Source organism: Lepisma saccharinum, chromosome 3, assembly GCF_977018435.1.
Source record: "Lepisma saccharinum chromosome 3, izLepSacc3.1, whole genome shotgun sequence".
In the NCBI taxonomy this organism is placed as follows: domain Eukaryota; kingdom Metazoa; phylum Arthropoda; class Insecta; order Zygentoma; family Lepismatidae; genus Lepisma; species Lepisma saccharinum.
In genome coordinates, this window is record NC_139231.1 from 133,806,062 (window position 1) to 133,827,345 (window position 21,284).

At 37.9% G+C, this 21,284-nt stretch overlaps 1 protein-coding gene across 3 annotated transcripts in view; it reads left to right on the forward strand.

Moving 5' to 3' along the window:
• The window catches only part of LOC145985429 (uncharacterized), a 232,749-nt gene that overhangs the window by 205,561 nt on the left and 5,904 nt on the right, over window positions 1–21,284 (forward strand). For all 3 annotated transcript variants that reach the window (XM_083119452.1, XM_083119451.1, XM_083119453.1), the window contains exons 14-22: window positions 1,728–1,840; window positions 2,439–2,637; window positions 3,530–3,700; window positions 6,518–6,647; window positions 8,105–8,226; window positions 10,464–10,586; window positions 12,103–12,295; window positions 13,138–13,388; window positions 20,256–20,744. In XM_083119452.1, the coding sequence (XP_082975578.1) occupies window positions 1,728–1,840; window positions 2,439–2,637; window positions 3,530–3,700; window positions 6,518–6,647; window positions 8,105–8,226; window positions 10,464–10,586; window positions 12,103–12,295; window positions 13,138–13,388; window positions 20,256–20,744 (1,791 nt within the window). The remainder of the gene's footprint in view (window positions 1–1,727; window positions 1,841–2,438; window positions 2,638–3,529; window positions 3,701–6,517; window positions 6,648–8,104; window positions 8,227–10,463; window positions 10,587–12,102; window positions 12,296–13,137; window positions 13,389–20,255; window positions 20,745–21,284) is intronic.

Below are 21,284 nucleotides of genomic sequence, written 5' to 3' on the forward strand. Positions count from 1 at the left end.
ACTCCTCTTATCTCCTCTCCTGTCTTCGATTTCCAAGTCCACTGCATTCTTCTCCTTTTCTTTTTGTTCTTCTCTTTTTCTTTCTTTTACACTACTTTCCACTCCCCTCTTCTCATCTCCTTCCCTCCTCTCTTCTCCTCTCGCTTTCCTCCGCTCTTGTCTTCTTTGCTCCATTTTCCTCATCTCTCCTCAAATCTTTTTCATTTCTTCTCACTACTTCTGCTCTCCTCATCTATCCTCTCTTTCTTCTCACCTCTACTTTTCCTCTTCTCCTTTCACTTTCTCCTCTTGTATGTCACCTTTCATTTCCTCTCACTTCTATTCCTTTCTGTAGACTCATCAGCGATGAGTTCGTTGAAATGGAGATTTTGTAATTTAATCTCCCCCCTTTTTTTTTCAGAAGGAATTTTGTCATTTGCGATGTAATAGTGAATTTTTTATACTTTTATACAATAATACTTGTTTCTATTTATTCGCATATTTCATACATATCTATTGTGCATGTGGCAAACCCTGAAATTGAGCCTAACTCTACATGCAACCTACCAATGTCTTGCATAAATGGGTTGCCTAGTTTAAAATGTCATTGTCCTAAGACTTTTGAGAGACAGTGTACAACAATTATACACACCCTGCACTAAGAAACTAGTTTTATGCACACTTTTTTTTTCCAAAGGATCTGTGTATAAGAACTGTACATGCTGCCTGCAAGTTGTGTATCAATCTGATACACATGGCCTGTGACAAGACACACCCTTTGTATGAATTTGATGGCAGTTGAGGTATTAAAAATACAGTGGAGCCTCGATTTTATGTTTTTCAGAGGGCCAAGCTGAAAGAACTTAAAATGCGGGAAAGTGTAAAATCGAGGAAAATTTTAAAACATTGAAGATGAATGTGAAATGTGGAAAAATGTTAAATACGGGAACGTAAAATTGAGGTTCCACTGTATACAGTCTGGCTGCCTTAGCCGAAACCATGGACAGAAGTGCGTATGCACCAACTGGACTTGTTCAATTTCAAAATAGGGGTGACTGCAGAAATCACAGATCTCTAAGTACAGACTAAAAACAATAAGCTTTTGTTAGAAGCCGTGCATAGTTCTGGGGCTAGAAATATAGCGGAGATGCACATTAGAGCTTGATAAGTTTTCATTTTTGTGAAGAAATTATTTGTACTCAATTGTGGAGTATAATATATAGAGTAATATACTTTTTAGTAAACTTATAAATTATAATCTTGTGTGGTGCAATGACTCACAATCTTCAAAATAGATGTTACAAGTAGAAATACGAAGGTATGCTCGCCGCCATGATAGTATCCCCCTCTCTACAAAATTTTTGGCTTAAAGTTGACCCATATAAGAAGGCTTACGTTTCTGGTCTGGTACCTGGAAGTCTGTGGCAGCAATGACATTTTGGGAAAGTAAGGGTTCCGTGAAATTCGTTTGCTGTGGAAACATCAATGAAGTAAGTAGAATATGTTTCAAAATATATAAATGAAATATCACAGTGTAGTTTGGTTGGTACTTCTACCTGCTCCCCCTCTAGCATTTGGAATAGACCTTTCCAGGTAGTTTGTCTTCCTGGCTGGACTGTATTCTTGATATCACTGTATTAAAACATCGCACAGCCCTGCTTGTAGTTAAAGACAGCAAGTTCTCCATTCTTATGAAAGAATTATCGTATCTTCTGCCTAACTAACTGGATTTTGTTTCTATTTTGCAGGTGAAGTCCAATGGGCATGTGCCTTCAGCAATAAAGAAGACTGAAGCATTGGGAAATACTAATAATGTTAATGTTGGGACCACCTATGGTGTTGACAACAATATGAACAATATGTAAGTTTCTACAAATGTGTACTTCGCTAAGCATGTTTGATATACATGTGTGTATATTGTGTATACACAATAACAACCTAAAATAAATTTCTCATTCATTTTGATCATTTGTAACATGAAAACTAGGAGAGATGTTTACATAGTTTTTTTTGCAATGTGAAGTCTTGTGCAATGAGATATTTTGAAATTAATTCATGACTCAAGTCAGAGAAAATATTTTGATTCCTGTTACAGGATAGAAAAAGGAATAAGCTATTGTTGCAGGATCATCGTAAAAAAAAGTGCATGCCTAAATATGGTTAGTGAAATGAAAAAAAGTGAAAAGTACTAACAATTATGCAATATCATTCAAAATTATGGATGGAGCAAGTTGTATTCATAAGGGGCAGTAACAAAAAGACCGGTTTTGTGTTCGCAGTTACAGACCGTTTTTAGAAATATTGGATCAGTCAAACTATGTGCATTTTTAGTGATAAACTAACATGTCTTATCACTGAATCTTAATGACGTCCCAATTAATTTATCCAAACCCTAGTATATTTATTTTTCAAATAATATCTGTAAAGTGTAAATTATCACCTTTTTGTTTTTTCCACAGGCATGGTTTGCTCAATATGAATGGTACAACAAAAGACTGTAATGGGTATGGATTAGATGACAACAAGAAAGCAGTTGCAAATAAGGAAGTCCTGGATCTTAATAGTAGTAGTCATAAACTTGGTTTTGACATTCAAAGTGTCGTGTCTATGGAAATCTTAGAGTGCGATGTGAACTGTATTGAAGCGAAGAATGAGGAGGTGAGTAACACATCTACACTTCATTAGGCATATGCCACTTTACCTACCTACATAACTATAAAGTGAAAACAGAAAAATCATTGTTGCTGTTAGTTCTTGTTGTGCACATGGACATATGCAAACAAAAAAAGTGTGTGGCTGCACAACATTTTAAAATTAGGTATATAGATATGTACGAGGGTGAGTTAGCTGTGACTTTTAACAATGACACTGGATGTTACTTTTGCACCCTTCAGCAATTAACCTTTTTTCGAGAAGCTGTATCAGGGGCCAAAATTTATCAAAGACTTGGCATGTATGCAAACAAGTGTTTTGCCGCAATAGTAATGTACCATTACTAGTCTTAAAACCCTGTGGTTTCAAAAAAAACTTATGCAGTGGGAAATTTAAAATCTGGGAAAATTTTAATCAAATGTCCATGTTTCAAACTTGTAATAATAATAATAACAACAATAATGTACTTCTAATCATTGAAATGTTATTTATATCTTCATGCAACACAAGTATATTTTCAAGTGAAAATCTGAAATAAGTTAAGATTTTCTCTTGAGGAAAATACATTTACTTGTTTCAGATGCAGAGAAAATAAACTTTGAGCACTAGAAATAAATGCAATTTTTTGTAAAGTTTGCTTGTTTTCGTAGTAGAATTTAGCAACTGGTTTTGTATTGTGCTGTATAATTCTATAAATTATGCTGTTTCTAAACTGCTAATAATAATCACATCTAAAATGAGAGACGTTCAATACTATTACATTTCAGTACGTTGTGATCACTCCTTCAATTTATTCTATTTCATTCAGTCATAATGTTGCTCACACTGTTTCATTATCTAGCCTCAGAAATTTAACAACCTGTAATTGTCCCATCATTTAATTTCCCTTCCTTTTCAGGTGATAAGGAGAGTGGCAGAAATGCAGGAGCTGGTAGAGAACTCTGAGCAGTACCTGACAGAACAATCGAGAGAGGAGAGTGATTCAGAAGGCTCACATTTGTCATCTTCTCATGACTCTGATGCCCCGGGCCAACTTAAGCATAGTGATTCGTTGTTGCTACTCACGCAGGTACAGCTTTTTTCAGTTAAGATTGTGTTGATGTGCTTTTGTCTCAAATAGTACGCAATAATTTACAGAGGGTTTTCAAAAGTCCTGATGACATCAGATGCCACAATGGTTAAATGGAAGCAATGTGCAAAATAACTTTAGAAAGAAAATATCACATATGTTAAGTTACAGTTTTTCACTTGTCCCATAAGTTATACAGTAACCCCCCTCCCCACCCCCAGTTAGGTAAGTAATGCATTCATTAAACCTTTACGTAACTTGAATTACGGAACTGAATTTTACGTAAGTCGAATTTGTAAATTGCGTAAGTGTAACTTTGTATCCAACTCCACCATCTCCACCATCATACCAGACAATCCCTGCACCCCCACTTTCTACCTCCTCCCCAAAATCCACAAATCAAACTGGGAGACCCATTGTGTCCAGTTACAATTCACCCTCAGAACGCATATCAGCCTTTGTTGACTCCCATCTCCAACCCCTTGTCCAGAGCCTGCCCTCCTACCTACGTGACACTAACCACCTCCTTGACATAATCCACAACCTACCACCTCTGCCAGCCAACACCAACCTCACCACTGTTGATGTCACCTCCCTATACACCAACATTCCCTGTGCCCATGGCCTCCATGCCACGGAATCATTCCTCAACAGCCAACCTAAACCATACAGCCCCAGCACCCACTTCCTGATTCAACTAGCCAACCTTGTACTCACCTGCAACAACTTCCGCTTCAGAGACCAGCATTACCTGCAAGTACATGGCACAGCCATGGGAACCAAAATGGCCCCCTCCTATGCAAACCTGTTCATGGGCAGGCGGGAACAAGAGTTCCTAGACTCCCAACAACTGAAACCACTCCTCTGGCTCAGATTCATTGACGACATTATTCTCCTCTGGACACATAGCAAACCATCCCTCACCACCACCCTCCTAAACCATATGAACAACTTCACCACCCTCAAATTCATCTGGTTCCACTCCCATAACCAAGTGACCTTCCTAGATGTGGATATCCACATCGTGGAAGACCACTTGGAAACATTCATACATATCAAACCAACCAACCACCTCCAGTATCTTCACTACTCCAGCTCTCACCCCCACCACACCAAAAAAGCCATACCATTCTCCTTAGCCCTTAGAGGCCAACGCCTCAACTCATCCCCCTCATCCCACCAAAACTACAACCTACACCTGCACCAAGCCCTAATCAACCGGGGCTATCCCTCCACCCTCATCAACAATCAAATAACCAGAGCCACGTCACACACCCGTACCATGCAACCCAAAACCAACCCTCCCACTCTGATCACCCAATACCACCCTCACCTCCTGAAAATTAAACATACCATCCACTCCCTCCTTCCCATCCTCCACAGTGATCCTGACACCAGAGACATCTTTCGGGACAAACCTAGGGTCATCTTCCGATGCCCCCCCCCAACCTCAAGAACATCTTGGTCCATAATACACCCACCGCTCCCATCCCACCACCCCCAGCCCACAAGTGTAACAAACCCAGATGCAAGACCTGCCCCTTACTTATCACCTCCCCCACCCTCCAGATGCCGACTGCAGCTGGTGAATTCACCCAAAGAGCGCATGCCACTCCTCCAACCTAATATACACCCTCATCTGTCAAATCTGTGGTTACTTCTACCTGGGTGAAACCTCTACTCCCCTGAACCTCCACATCAATAACCACAGAGCTTCCACCCAAAACTCAGACTTCACCGTCGCCACCCACACCAACAGCCACACCACCACCTTCAACAACTGTTTCCATGTAGCCATAATACACCTATTACCCCAGCACACTGACACCTCTACTCGCAGGAATGCATGCCTCCATACCCCCCAGAATCAATCTAGCCACCCAATAAGTATTCTCCCACCCACCATCCATCCTACAGTAAACACTGGTGAAAGGATATTTTCGCAATACCTGTGTTCTATCACTTGTTTCTGGCACCACTGTGTTGACAGACACTGGCATCTGTATTCTGTGCCTCTACGCTTTTGTACTCCATACTTTCTACCTACTGTGAAAGTGAGGTCATGACCTCGAAATATCAAACTTTTCTTCAATTGTGGTAAGTGTTTTTCTTTCTTTTGTTCTTTCTTTATTTCCTTCCACTTTCTTTCTTTACTGAACGAAGGAAAAATGATAGAAAGAAAGAAAGATCACCTCTCTTTTTACCTCTCTTCTTCTTTTCTTCTCCCCCTTTTTTCCTCTCTCTCTCTTTTGAAAAAGAGTGAAGGAAGCAGGAAAAGGACTACTTCTCCTCTCTCTCATTCCTCTTGCAATTTTTACCCCCCCCCCCTCTCTCTCTTTCTTAGTAGTCTCCTACGCCATTTTTGTTTATCCGCCCTTCTGGCACTCTTTCTCATACTATCCCTTACTATACGTATATGTATATGTATATTATTTAGATAGTATTATTTTATAAATTTAACATCATGCAGCAGTATTTACTCAAATATAAACTATAAAGGAATATAAAAACAACTGAAATCACACTTTTGAAATAAAAAAATATCTTGTGACAGCTACGTACAGTTATTACGTAACAGCGAATTAACATAGTCTCAAAAGACATACTGAAATACTGTATTTAACCATCATTAAAAAATCAGTTTTAAAAACAACAACATGGTGTTCTTATGAAACGATGCTTATGTAATTTGTTACTTATTAAATTCTTAATAAATATTCATGTATTATTTATTAAATGCAAATTATTATTTGAGTTCTGTGATGTTTTATTAGTTTTCTATAGAACATTGTTGATTTACTCAATTTGTTTCTTCAGGGACAAAAATTGTTGACAGAGGCAGTGAATGATGTTGTCAAAAGAATTGAAATGGAGGACAATGAACCATCTGAAAGTGATACAGATTCAATGAGTACACCAACAAACAGTCCATCACACAGACCTGTGGGTAAGTATTCCTTCTGAAATTAAAAAAAAAACTATTCAATATGTGCTCAAATTATAGTAATTTCAGTATACAGCTACTCTGTCATCAGAATTTTGTACTGTGCCCATCTAGTGGTGGTCACAACAGTTAAAAAGCATTTTTAGCTATAACTTGATGTGTAAGATGTTTAGCTAACTTGTAGTGGTCATATCTCGGTTGTTCCGAAACACAGGTTATGTTTGGAGAAGGTGTCAATATGAGGAGTCGGGACACAATACAGAAAGAAAACAAAATACCTGATAGGATTACATAGAGGTGGCCGAGACTCCACTTTATCCAGTAGTCTGGGTCAGGCAGACCAGGTTTCGTGGTGTGAAGGCACATCATTAACGGAAGCTCTTTTTTTAGCATTAATCCATATGCGAGGTAAGGTAAAAAAAAAAAAAAAGGTAAACTTCCCCGTGCATATAGCACCATGCCATGAAGGCACATTTAGGGAATGTGGGAGTAACATCATTCTCAATCTTGGACATTTTTTGGAGGTGATGTCATCAGCACCACACTCCAGCTGCCTTTTACCCCTGAGTGAGTCCCATAGCCACTTTATGCTGGAACAAGGCTGGAAAAATTCTGACCTTAGATCACGGGAATCAAACCTGGGTCTCCTGTGTGGCAGTCAGACACCCTACTGACTAAACCACTGCTGCTCCATATGCAAGTGGGTGGCTAATATTTGCTACGAGGCATATTCGTAAAGTAAGTACCGTTTGGAAATATTGCCGCTATAACGCTGCAGTCGTGACCATGTAAGTTCTCGCTGACATCCTTTATCCGTTAGTAAGCCACAGGCATTCGTTGGAGCAGGTCATGTTTTTTCCTCATAGTTTTCTGAAGGTTTGATATGTTCATGAAAATCAATCGCCCTGCAGACTGTGAAGTCCGATCTGTGATTCGTTTTCTGAATGCAAGAAATGTGAAACCGGTAGAATTCTTGCCTAGAGGACAGACCATAAACAAAGATGCCTACTGTGACACATTAATCCGGCTGCGTCATGCAATTCAAAACAAAAGATGCGGAATGCTTAGCGAAGGCATTGTGTTGGTTCATGACAATGCTCGTCCTCGTACGGCCCAACAAAGTCAAAAAAATTTGATCAAGTCATTCAGCTGGGAACAATTTGATCATCAACCCTACGGCCCTGATGTGGCACCAAGTGACTTTCATCTCTTTCTTCCTCTGAAGAAGTTGTGGAAACTACATAGAAAAGTAGTTTAAGGTCTGTAGAATGCAATAAAAATAAAAAAAGGTACGAAATTACTTTTCTTTTTTTTTACACCCTTTCGGTACTTACTTTCTGAATACGCCTCCGTATATTCTACAGTTTTGTTTGAATTCGTATATTGTGGCTTAGAACTTGACACCATTTATGATGTTCATCATGTTTGTGTGTTCTGAACTCAGCTTTATGTCCTTTCAGCAAGAGAACAAGCAGCACATCGAACAAGTACTATTCTGAAGTCCAGTGACTCTAGTTTTGGCCTGCATAGCCCAGATAATTTGCTTCCTGCAGGTTTTAGAGCAAACGATCATGACATTCAGGTATGAAACATTCCATAATAAATCAGTGACACATTTTATTAAATTTATTTTATATACAGTGGAACCTCGATTTTACATTTTTCAGGGGACCAAGCTGAATGAACTTAAAATCAAGGAAAATGTTATAGCATTTTGCTCAGTTGGGACTATAAAATTTGAATGTAAAAGTGGACAACATAAAATCAGGGTTCCCCTGTATATTATTAAGGTCAATCCAATACAGATGCTGATGTGTCAGTATTGTCCATTACCACTGGTATTAATGAAAAAAAAAAGGATTTTATGATTAAATTACCGCCATTTTAATCCTTATGTACATAATTCTATAATATTTTAAAGCAAAACTCTGGGAAATTGATGCATATAAATGCAGTGGAGTACTTCCATGTTAATATTAATAACTATTTTGTAATATTGCTGGATTCAGGTATAAACATAAAATGCATATACAGTGGACTCTTTAATTTGAATTACTCAAGAAGTTTATTCCCTTGAAATCATCTTCAAATTATCCAAAATTCAAATAAACAAAAACATGCCCCCTTGGAGTTTGACTTAAATAGAGTCCACTGTATTTACAATAAAAACTACAAAATGAAATATTCATTTCTTCATGCAAATATATTTTCCAACCATCCTCTGTTCAGTTGATCTATACTGATTTTCTTTTTTATTTATTGTGCATTGCTATTGCATTTTGCAACATCTGTACAGTAATTTTCTTGTTCTGTAACAAATTTAAGTATTTTTTTATTATAATAAGTGGTATCAGTAAAGGATGCTATTGGTTCTTTTCTGCAGTTTGGCTATTTCACGAACTCCAGAAAGAAGCCACGTGACAATTTTGCAGAGTCTAAATATCCTAGAAATGATACAAAATGCATACTTTTCATTATTTTTACAACAACATTGTGTGAGAAGAAAAAAAGATTGTGATTAAATGATTATCTTACATACAATTATGAACATTTTCAAACAAAATTATGATGGATTGTTATGATATAGTTTCAGTAGAAAATTTATGTATTAAAATATGCTGAACTGCTTCGAGTTGTTTCAATTTTCAAGTATCAGTATCATTGGGAATATGTAAGAGAATCGCAGTGGTATCGACTCAGACTTGGTTTTTATGAAACCAATATAAAAATTATAACATCATTATTTGGATCTTATATGTAAATAAGTTTTGCTTTCCTGTGCAACTAATTAATGTGAGGATAACTAAATGAAGAAAAAAAACATTTAATTTTATATATTTTCCTGTCTTTTAAGTTTTTTTGCAGTAAATTTATCAATATATTTCTCATCTTAGCCAACAACAATACTAAATATTGAAGAGGTACAAGGGGTGACCTTCCACATAGTACACCCAATTGTCAACCTCCCTTCAACATAGTACACCCTGGACTGCATTTTGCAGACGAACAAGGCTCTGGCGACTGGCCCCATGGCCAGTATAATTTTGTGTGTTGTCCTGTGTTGTGTGCTTGTGTGTGCTTAGTGCCTCTTTACAGCCTCACCTTTTAACCGGTCACAATATTTTAGTTCTGGTAAGGGGCTGGACCCCGTATAAAGTGACTGGTGCAAAATAGCCTCAGTGCTGATCCACCCGAAATTTTAAAGTCATATTGAAACAATTGATGATTTCTTGATTATAAGCAGGACACACACTCGTACTTTCATGATAATCAGATGTCTCGTCAACAGGTCAATGATACTAGTGATATAAAATGTGTAACTTCATAAGTTATGGTTGGAAATCTAATAGGTGTATTTTTTTACAAATGGAATTATGATATATGGAAGGGGAAGGGGTTCTTTTGCCAGGGATACCCGAGTATATTGGTGAGAAAATCCTTGGCATTCTGTCTTTCTGGGAGTAGTAAGATTCAGGGGAGGTATTCTTAATGTACATATTGTTATGTAAGTTTTACCTAATATTTGAACCATCTTCTTCACATTGCATCTAAAGATATCAGTTTGACGATTACACGGAGATAGATAATAACAGTTCACGCTTGACGAAGCCACCAGACGAGTGGCGAAATCGATCGCTGAAAAAACTTTCGCGGAAAAATGAATAGTAAGTGTATCAGAGTTAATCATCTTCTTCATTTTGCAAACAGTTTCAAGTTACATTTTAAATTAATTCCTGGTGATGTATCATTTGCTATTTTTATTAATCGTAATTACTGTTGTTTTTTTTATTTTAATAACTGTATTTTGTTTACATGTAGGAACTTTTGAAAAAGCTGCAAGAGGACAACTCTTTACCTTATAATTTTGCTGAAGGCACATTGTATTTGGATCCAGATATCATTGATCTTACAATGATACCTCCTCCTGTAACACCAGATGAGGTATGTATGTTCTTTGAAACAGGTAATGTATTTTCCCCTATATATTTACTAACTGCATTATTAATTATTTTTCAAGTATATGATACTGGCTAAAAATAAACAATATAAGAAAATATTTTGAAATCTATGATAAGTGAGAGTTTGTGTGGTCAAGTTGCAGCACTATTTATGTACAGCATGAGAAAATTATGAATAGTGTCCTGATTATTTTTAACTGTCTTTAGTCTTTCAAATAGTTACAAGGTCTATCAGAACAACATTATTTGCAAGAGTTCGAAAAATTTTAAGTCTTAAAGAAAAGAATCTACAGGGTGTCCAACAAGTCCCGTATCATAGGCTAAATCATAGAACTTGTTCAATATGACCGCCTCCAAGTTCTAAACATGTTTGGTGGCTGAACTTATTGTTATTTCCAATGCGGTGTAGCATATCAGCAGTGATTTCATGATACTTTTCCTCGATTTGGGTTGGTAAATGTTGCAAATCACAAATCTTCACTTCGTATATCTGTTGCTTAAGATAACCACACAATGCAAAGTCAAGTGGATTTAGGTCAGGCAACCTGGGAGACCATTCCCTGGATCCTCTGCATCCTGTCCACTGATCAGGGAAGTTGTTGTTGAGCCAATCCCGTACAGGTGTGGCATAATGTGGTGGAGCACCGTCCTGTATGAACCATTCTGGTCTTTCGCTTAGCAGATCAAATTCCAGCATAAGTTGATCTCCCAACATCTTGATGGATGTCGGGGTCACGGCAAATCATTGACCGTTGCCTTGAACTTCTCCAGCAATCAAGAGACTGTGGTTTGCCTCGCACCTCTTCCCAGATGACGTCTGTTTAAATTCATCAGCCACCGCTCTCTGTGACCAACCCTCACATCCGCACAGCTAAATGAGCTCAATGTATTCGTCCTGCATCAGCAGAACCTGGAAAAAAACAAAAAGTGATTTTGCCTATGATGCAGGACTTGTCAGACACCCTGTAGTACTTTCTGTAACTAAGTTTTTTCTGTTTATTGCCGAGGGAGAAAAATGCATTTTTTGACATGATGTGAAAAACATTTAATGACCACATACCTCCCAAAGTACAGAGTTGCCTGGCATAACACACAACAAAACCAACTTTTGATTTTTAAAATTTAATTATGCAGGACACAGCATAAGTCACTACTCCAAATATACAAGTTGCATACTGAGGTAACTTCACATCATCACAATGCCACAAGCTTAGCTGCAACTGGCAGCTATATTTGTCCTACTCTGGCGGCATTTAATGGATCAGGAATACATCTGCATATCAGCAGTCACTTTTTACAACATTGCAATCAATTCAATGCCAATTCAGCAGGGTAGTGACTTATGCCATTGTATATTATGTCTACTATACCAGGCAGATTAATTTAGATTGTTCAGTGTGTATAGGTGGAGTTAATTGTTAAACAGATGATGTGATGAAAAAATCAGATTAAATCATAGTTTAATAAAAGATGGTTGACATTGTCTATTTTTATTTTAGGATGGATTACATGGACTTCCCAATCAACTGAGCATGCCTCCAACGCCTTTTGCTGACCACTCGTCTTTAGAGGTGGAGCTCCAATCCATGGAACAAGTTGCAAATGAAAGGAACATGCTTACCAATCCAGGTGGTTGGGTTGCAGCTGGTGTGCTTACACCAGATGAGATTCTTGACCATAATGCAATGTTAGGTAAGCATTTGGTACATGTTAGAAGAGTCTTACAATACATGCTGTAGTAACATGATACAAGAATATTCACATATTTTGGAGATTTATATACTTTTTTTGCTGATGTAGATAAATACTGATCAAAGATTTAATGAAATAAAATACCAATACAAGGGCACCCACAGAGGGCCCCCCTCCCACCTGTGAGACATCGGAAAGACTTCATATCATTCTAATGGGGAAATTGTAGCATAGAAACATGGACGAGAGGTGCCATGAAAAACAATTAAGTGGTTTCTGATACATAATGCTTTACGAGAATTTTCTTAGCGGGAAGAAGCATCACCCGACACCCTCCTCCACTTTGAGCACTGCTGCCCCTCTCCTGTGGGCAGCCTTGAACCAATATGGTACTGTATGTTCAGAAAGTAAAGGCACGGTGGATGTGGTCAATTCTGGAACTAAGGTTCAGCAATGGAAAATTGCATGTTTAAAATACATGAGATATGCCACATGGAGTAACTAGACAAGAATAGTTATCACAGAAGTCTAGTTCTGAGTTGCAGGCTAAAGTCCATTGTGTTTGTAAAAATCTAGTGAGAACCTGTAGGAAGCATAGCAAGTTTCCTAACTGACATTGCAATTCAGTTTGAGTACAGCATAACCCTTTCATGTAAAGAGGTGGCAGAGTGTTGGCAAGCTGGCTTTGTTATACAAAATGTTCATGTTTGATTCTTGCGTATTTTTGTCAGTCCAGAATATGTGTGGATATGCGGATGCATATTATTATGTTTGTTGATTCTAATACATTACTGATTAATCTGCTCATCCCTAATGAATTTAAATTCTCTTTTGTTTTGCAGGAGATTTGCTGAGCTTAGATTCCAGCATGGCTGTGAATGACGAGAATGTTTCGGAAGCAGAAAATGCTTTGGCTGGGTTAGATCTGAATCTCGACTTCGAGTCCTTCTTAGCAACTGTAACCGTTCCTCCACCAGATGAGCAAAATGCTGCAGCAGTAGAACTCACACCGGAAGAAATAAAGTCCTACATCATTCCTCCACCTCCAGGTGAAAACAACATCCCGTTCTATCAAGGAACTCTCTCAAGAAATGTAAGTAGGTCATATCAAGTGTAACAAGTGTGATATGTTTCAGTATGTAAATTAATAGGCTACCTCTCTTCCTTTATCTATCTAATCTCTTTCCTGATTATTAAACATGACAACCATTCATATTAGGGTAAATATAAAATGCAATTGATAAGAAGACGTAAGTGAGTTACTAAATTATTTCCGCGAAATTTATTTGTAAATGTTCTATTAATTTCGGTGGCCTCTGCCACCATCCAATTGGGAACTCGATGTTTCATTGTTTGGTTGACTTCTGGTTCCTGTTGTTTCCTCTCTTACCACTAGGAGCGCTGGTGTAGCCAGTTTGTCTGCTGCACGTTCGTTGATGGATATGCCAATGTAATGCGAGTTGCACTCACACTGGCCATAATATACTCCTGGGTTGTCAAGTGGTGAAAGGAAAGATCACTTGCATTTGTTTAGGACACTGGCCATTTTGTTCACTGGTTTGTGTGAGAGTTTGATGTCCTACTGTTTCAGGGTCTTGGCTAGGCAGTTGAATGTTGTCTGGTGGTAAGGGATGGCAATCCATTTGGTTTTATTGCTGCTGGCTGGGTGGTATTCATTAGGTTGTCACACCTGCATTTCAGCTTTGCTACACCATGTAAAAAATTGATGTACTGTGTATCCACTCTTGAAGTCCTATGTCTGTAACCATGGTAACTTCTTCCTTCAGATCCTCTTCAGCTGTGCAGTGTGAGAAAGCTCTTCAGTAGAAGTTAAGCCATACATTAGTTTTATGTTTGGGTGGGTGATTGGAGAGGGAGTGGATATATTGGACCCTCCCCTGGTTTTCTGTAGACCCTTGTGGTGAATTTGTCGCCCCTTCTTTTGATGGTTATGTCTAGAAAGTTGACGCTGCCTTTGTTTTCCAGTCCTATTGTGAATTTCAGCCTGGGGTGAATGCTGCTAAGTTTTTCATAAGTATGTCTATTTCCTCATCCTTTTTGTAAACGACAATAGTGTCGTCTGCATATCTGCCATATCTTATGTACCGGAGTTCTGGTGAGTGAAGGATGTCCTTTTCGGCTAGGTGCATCTCAATATTGGTTATGGGAGCGGACAGAGGGTTGCCCATGGCTAATCCTTCTGTTTCAGTGAAGTATTTATCTTCAAACTGAAAATAGTTGTGTCTGAGGCAGATTTCCAATAACTTGGATACCTCACACACTTCCACTGGTGAGACCTTATTGGTAGCAAGCAAGCCATCTTTCAACCGAGGTGAGGGCAAGATCAATCGGGATGGAGTTGTACATGTTGACTATATCTATAGTAGTGAGTTTGTCATGGTTGGCTTGCGCTATTGAGGTTAATTAGTTCTTTGGCATCTGTGCTGTTGCGGAAAATGTACGTCAGTTTGTGGTTGTGTTCAGAGATTTTTTTTTTTAGCCAGTTTACGAGGTGGACCGTTGGTTGGTTGAACCCTGCAATGATGAGGCACATCGGAATCCCCTGTTTGTGCATTTTTTGGAATGCCATTGGCTATGGCGAGGGATGGGTGGGTCTTAAGGAGTAGTTTGCAGTCCTGCTGGTTCAGAATGACACAACTTTCAACTGCACACTTAATGATACGCTTGCACTTTTCGGTTGGGTCACTGTCGATGGTTTTGTATGAATCACTATTTACTTTTTCACGCATCTTACGGGAGTAGTCATCTTTATACATGATCATGTACTGGTTGTTTTATCTGATTTTATGCACCAGCAGTTGTTTGCTTCCAGCCACGATTTGAAATCTGTTACTACTGACCTGATTTTTATGTGGGTTGGGTGGGATTTGGATGCCTTGTTTAGCACCACCTACTGCAAGATGCCTGCTGCCGCTGTCCAGTTTCAGCCAGTTTTCTCAGGGTGAAAGTGTGAACAATGTTGTCAACCTAACAAACCTCAACTTTCCCCAATCCTTCAAAAATCTCCTCATTTTCGGCGACAAATTCAATGTGCTAACTAGTGGACCTCATATGTGCAGCAGAAAAAGCAGCGCATTTTGCACCCAACATGCAGACAACATATGGACAGCAGCAGCAGGCATCTTGCAGTAGGTGGTGCTAAACAAGGCATCCAAATCCCACCCAACCCACATAAAAATCAGGTCAGTAGTAACAGATTTCAAATCGTGGCTGGAAGCAAACAACTGCTGGTGCATAAAATCAGATAAAACAACCAGTACATGATCATGTATAAAGGTGACTACTCCCGTAAGATGCGTGAAAAACTAAATAGTAATTCATACAAAACTATCGACAGTAACCCAACCGAAAAGTGCAAGCATATCATTAAGTGTGCAGTTGAAAGTTGTGTCATTCTGAACCAGCAGGAACCTTTACTAAACAAAATAGACTGAATATATGTAAGTAGACCAGTTCCAATGGCCTTAATTTTCACACAAAGCAATCATTGGTACAGGTTTATATCTTCTATCACTCAAAGTACTGAGTCACGTAATTGGTCTAGAAAATATATTGTCTTTACCTTGTATATAAAATGTTTTATAATGAATAAAATTCGTTCTTAGCTCTGTGAAATCCTTAAGTAAAATATTTTATTCAAGTTGACCACAAATTGTAACTTCCTTTTCTCTTCCTCCCAGATTACTAAAATAAATTCTTGCGAATGTGTTTGTTTGATATTGTGTAATATGACAGTTTGTTGGTAGGTTATCACTTCTTGGTTAAAGAACATAATATGTACATCAGTCAAAGTTTGTCAATATGAGAAAGTTTAGTGCATATCATTAAAATGCATTTATTGCTCACAATGCTTAATGCTCATAATGAACTCGTAAATTTGTGACCAAAGAACAGAGCACCACAATCCAGAAATCATCATTACTACACCATTTCTTTACCGACTTATTTGGTCATTGAAATGGTCACTACTATCATTCTTTGGGGAAAATCGTTCAATGTAAAGTAAATCAAAGGAGTGACTTATTCATTCACCACATTGACTGCATAAGCGCCTCAATTACCAGGCATAAATCTTCTTACCTGAGCGTCATCGAATGACAGGCTTCCACCCCTGCTGAAGTAAGGGTGTATAACTTTACATTCGCTTACTTATATATAAACCCCTTATTCGAGGCGTTAACTTGCATGGTTTGCCTCCCACAACTTTTAACATGGCAAGGCACGAGCAGGAAGCAATTAAAATGTTCCTAGGAACACAGCAAAACGTAACGGATTTCTTCTCTGTACGAAACTTAAACCATTAATACAACCATGTTTTCCAACAAATCACCACACGCGCACGCACCTTCCTCAGTACGTCGAGCACTTTTTTTCAATACCAACCATAAAACCTTTTACAACAATTGCTAATGCCTGTGTTAAGGATCAAGACTCACTCTGAAACTTACCTAGGTATATGGCTTATTAAATAAAACAAATATGCTACATCATCGTCAGATCACTGCAGCACTCATTTTTGTGACAATGCACCAGGGACTTTTTCCTCCTTCTTCCTGTGAACAGCAGAAAGAAAGTGAAGTCGCAGAATAGCAGGCTAATTTTGAACTAAGTGAGCTCGAATTTAGGTTTTTTAACAAATCTAATGAGTTTGCCCTGTGGCAAAGATCAGAATACTGGATACTTTTATTTACCATGTAAATACACCTTGTTAATTAAAGGTGGAGCTGAAATACCATGTTAATTTCGGGTAGAAAAATAAATGTTTCGTGCTTTGTATAGTAATTGCTCGAGTGCCAAGTGCTTACTAATTGCACAACAAATGCAATCTTAATCCACTTTGTGGCTGAACACTATTAATATACCGTCAGGGCTATGACCATATATCGTTATATCCTGATCAGATAAAGTATTAATTGATTGATTTGCTTTATTTTACTTCACTTTTTTGTGCCACTTTTGGTTAATTTGCGAAGATAGGAATGAGTGATGATAAGAAGAAATTGATGAATGGACACTCACAAACATCCATGCCCAGGCTGGGATTCAAACCCAGGACGTAGCACGATGTGCTAACTACTCTGCCACGGGGGCCGGCTCAGATAAAGTAGCACATGCTGTTAAACCCTATAAAAGTCAGTCATTCTATATCAACAGGAGTGTACAATCAGCACTTATAGCTTCCAACACAGCACACATACATTTTGTTACATCCATGTAAAAAAAAAAAAAATCAAAATCATCATCTTTCTTATTTTTCAAGAGTTCAACATACAGGTTAGTCACCAACCACTCTAAAAATGCATCATACAGTGGGAAAACCAAGGTCGTTACAAACTGTTACGGTGGGCAGAGTAGCCCAAAGTGGGCACTGCGAACCGAATAATATTCCTGGCTTCCGAACATTAGAAAATGGAATAATGGATGATCCTGGTTAACTAGATCCCAGGGGTCAAAGGAAGCGACATTTGAATGCAAACAGCAGGTGCGACATTCATTGTAAACCTTGGAAGCAAATTATGTGTGGTGAATTGTTCCGTCTCAACCTGGTGACATTGAATAATGCGAAGCACTGCAAATGCATTTAATACACGCTTAAGAGATTACAAGGCAGCATCTGTGGTCTATCACAAAACAGAATTCCCAAATTCTAATCCCCAGAAAGATATGGAGCATTCCTTGTATTCGATCTTCTATTTGTTAAATTAGCACATGCTCTATCTTCCTTCTTGCTATTGGCACAATGAAGAAAAATCAACATATCTCATATGCCATAAATAAACCATATATATCAACCCTAGAACATTAATGTTGAGCTTGTTATGTAGCACTTCCTTCAACTATTTTCTACCAAAACCCAAATAATGAATAGAAAAATTGATAGGTAAAGTTCCGTGTGCATGTAGCACCTTTTCATGAAGGGGATGGGGGTAGTGCCCCACACATTCTCAATCTCGGCCATTTTGGAGGTGATGTGATCTCCACCACACTCCGGCCACTTTACCCCTCAGGGTTGCCAGGTACCCATTGGTTTGAGGCTAGGTGAGCCCCAGAGCCACTTTGTGGGAACAAGGCTGGAAAAATTGCAAACTCACACATGGCAGTCAGATGCCATACCGACTAGACCACTGCAACTCTGGTTTTGGCAGAGGAAAATCTGCAAGACTATCAGTGCTAGAGAAAAACTCTGTCAATGCAGGACCTTCCTTAAACTCTGAACAGCAAAATACAGTTGACTGCAACATTTGGTAATCTGCGGCAGATTTCTTCATAGAAGCACCAAATATCAAGGAGACACAAAGCTTTCTCCATACTAACTCCCTATTGAGCAAGACTAGAGCCTGGATGCAAAAAAAAGTCTGCTATGTAGACAATCGTGAGATCCATGCAACAACCCACTTCAAGTTTTCCATGGCGGTTCATTCACATCCATACTAGTTTTGAATAGAGGATCACTTCCGAAAAAGTGATAACATGCTCATAACTATCTACTTACATTATTATGGAGGTCAAATTTACTGCATTCTTTCGTAATAGCCTCTCGCTGAGTGTAGCACATGTCAAATTTCTGGCAATATTCTTATGCTGTCAGCAGAATAGTTTTTCCACATATCACTGAGGGACACTATGGCCTACAATATGGCATTGATGGTCTTGAAGTGACGTAATGTTGCAGAGCTCTTTCAGGAACTTCCACAGACTTTACGAATTGGTATGGCAAACCACTGAACTACTGTTGGATATGGAACTAAAAGGCTCATCACCACCTCAAGTCCTGTGTGACACTTTGTAATATTTCTTCCATGTGAAATTTGAATTTTGATGAATGCAATTTGTTCGTTTCATGAGAACATTGTTTTAGAGTTCACTACTCAATAAGGCTTCACAGTGCTGCTGCCAAACACCAATCTGTGGAACTACAACATGTCACATGTAGAGACAGGATTAAAACTATTACCTGATTCCACGATTCATTTTTGCTACCAGTAGCAAACAGTGGACATAGTGTTGAGTAATCATTTTTTTTTTCTAAATGATCCTCATAATACCCTTACCCCTCACACTATTCAATGGTGAGAAATTCATTCTTGTTCCTTATTATGTCATTTCTTTATAATGTATTTTTAATTATGGTTATAAATATATAATTATCACTAATATATTTATTATAATAAATTTACAAATTTTAACCCTTTCTGGTTTCTGTCCAATAAGACGAGCTACAGACTATTCATTATAAAATTCCATTGTGAATGAACAACAGGTTATAATCGGACCTTCTTCTCTTGTGCATGAGTGTTTTAACCACCTCTTTGAAATTTCAACTGCTAGATGTCACGTTTTCTTTGTTGCTGAATTTTACTTGAACTCATGTCAAATTAAGTTGCACTTTTGTTTATGCTCTTGAAGAAAAAAAATAAAAGGAATTTAATAATTTGTATCCACGTTGTGGAAATTTCTTGCTATGATTCCACTTCGGATTTCGATCTGAATAGAAAGTTTTTACATTATTTTCATGAATTAATTTTATATTACCAATTCAAAATATGTTTTCAGTAACTTTTATGCAATATTATTTCTTTTTACTTTCAAAATTTGTTACAGAAAAGAATTCATAAATGTGAGAAACATGATTCTTTTTAAAAACAGCAAAGAAACCCTGGGGAAAACCTGATATTCTAAGTCCCGTCTGGAAAGGGTTAAATAAACAAAATATATAATAAATACGGAGAAACTAGTACTCACTTTACCCGCGAAACCATTTTTTCTTTTTTCTTCTATTTTCATGAATTAATTTTATATTACAAAGAACAAAAACTGAGTTTTGCGGATTAAGTGAGTACTAGTTTGTCCGTATTTATATACTACCGCGTCTACTTTCCCAATTATGAAAAATATATAATGTTAAAAATTTACAATTAATGAAACTTTGTGATTTCAGGGAAGTAGGAAGGAAAGCATTGGCAGACACCCTGGAGATTACATGAGACAAGATCTAAACGAGAGGAAAGCTGGAAATGGCAGAGCAAAATACAGTCCTGTCCTAAACAGAGATCAAAACAGGCTCGACTTATCAAAGTCGCCGAACGAAAGAAGTAAGAGCAGTAACGGTTTCTCATGTTGCGGAAGATCCAGAGGGGAGAGTACATACACACATACGCCAGTGAATCCAACGGCCAATTACACATGGAATACGTGGAATGGCTCCATTGAAAAAGCACCCAAACCTGAATCAAGGAATGGGCCGTCAAATGAAGCAAGTCGTAACAGGTTGAACCATGGCAATGTCAGCCACAATGGGTTAGGATATGATACAAAATCTGTTAAAGAATTGGCGTATACGTTCCAGTGCCAGTCACCAGCCCTGCCGGCTAAACTTGACCAGAAATTTCCATCAACTAAACCACCTTTGCCGCCTGTTTCATCCCAGGTATGTGGATTGTTTCATGCAGTACATTTAATAGGATACATGTTTCATGCATTACATTTAATAGGATACAAAACAATAATTCAGGTTTTTATTTTTTTATGGGCCGGTGGCCGAGAACATTAAATGGTTGATTTTCAAACTCGATACTGAAGTTACTGTTTCAGAGTCTCTTTGTGTATCCCTCCATCAACTTTATCTAATCATTACTCACCCACATCGTCCCAATTAGCTAAAAGTGGCAGAAAAGTTACATAAAATAAACAAAAATACATTTTTTTAAAGTAACTGTGATCTGAACCAGAAAAAGAAAATCCTGATACTCTCTCCAATTTCTGAGAATACTTAAACAAAGTAGACATTGAAAGTTGTCATAATGTCACCAAAACTGGCCTACAATTCACCTATGAGATAACCATGATTTGATGTACAACTTAGTTTATTCATATTAGTAGAATGTTCATATGGGTGCATATTTTTTTAAAAGATAGACATTCTTCTAGTTACTTACTGCATTGTAAAATGTTTTTTTTTTTCTGATTA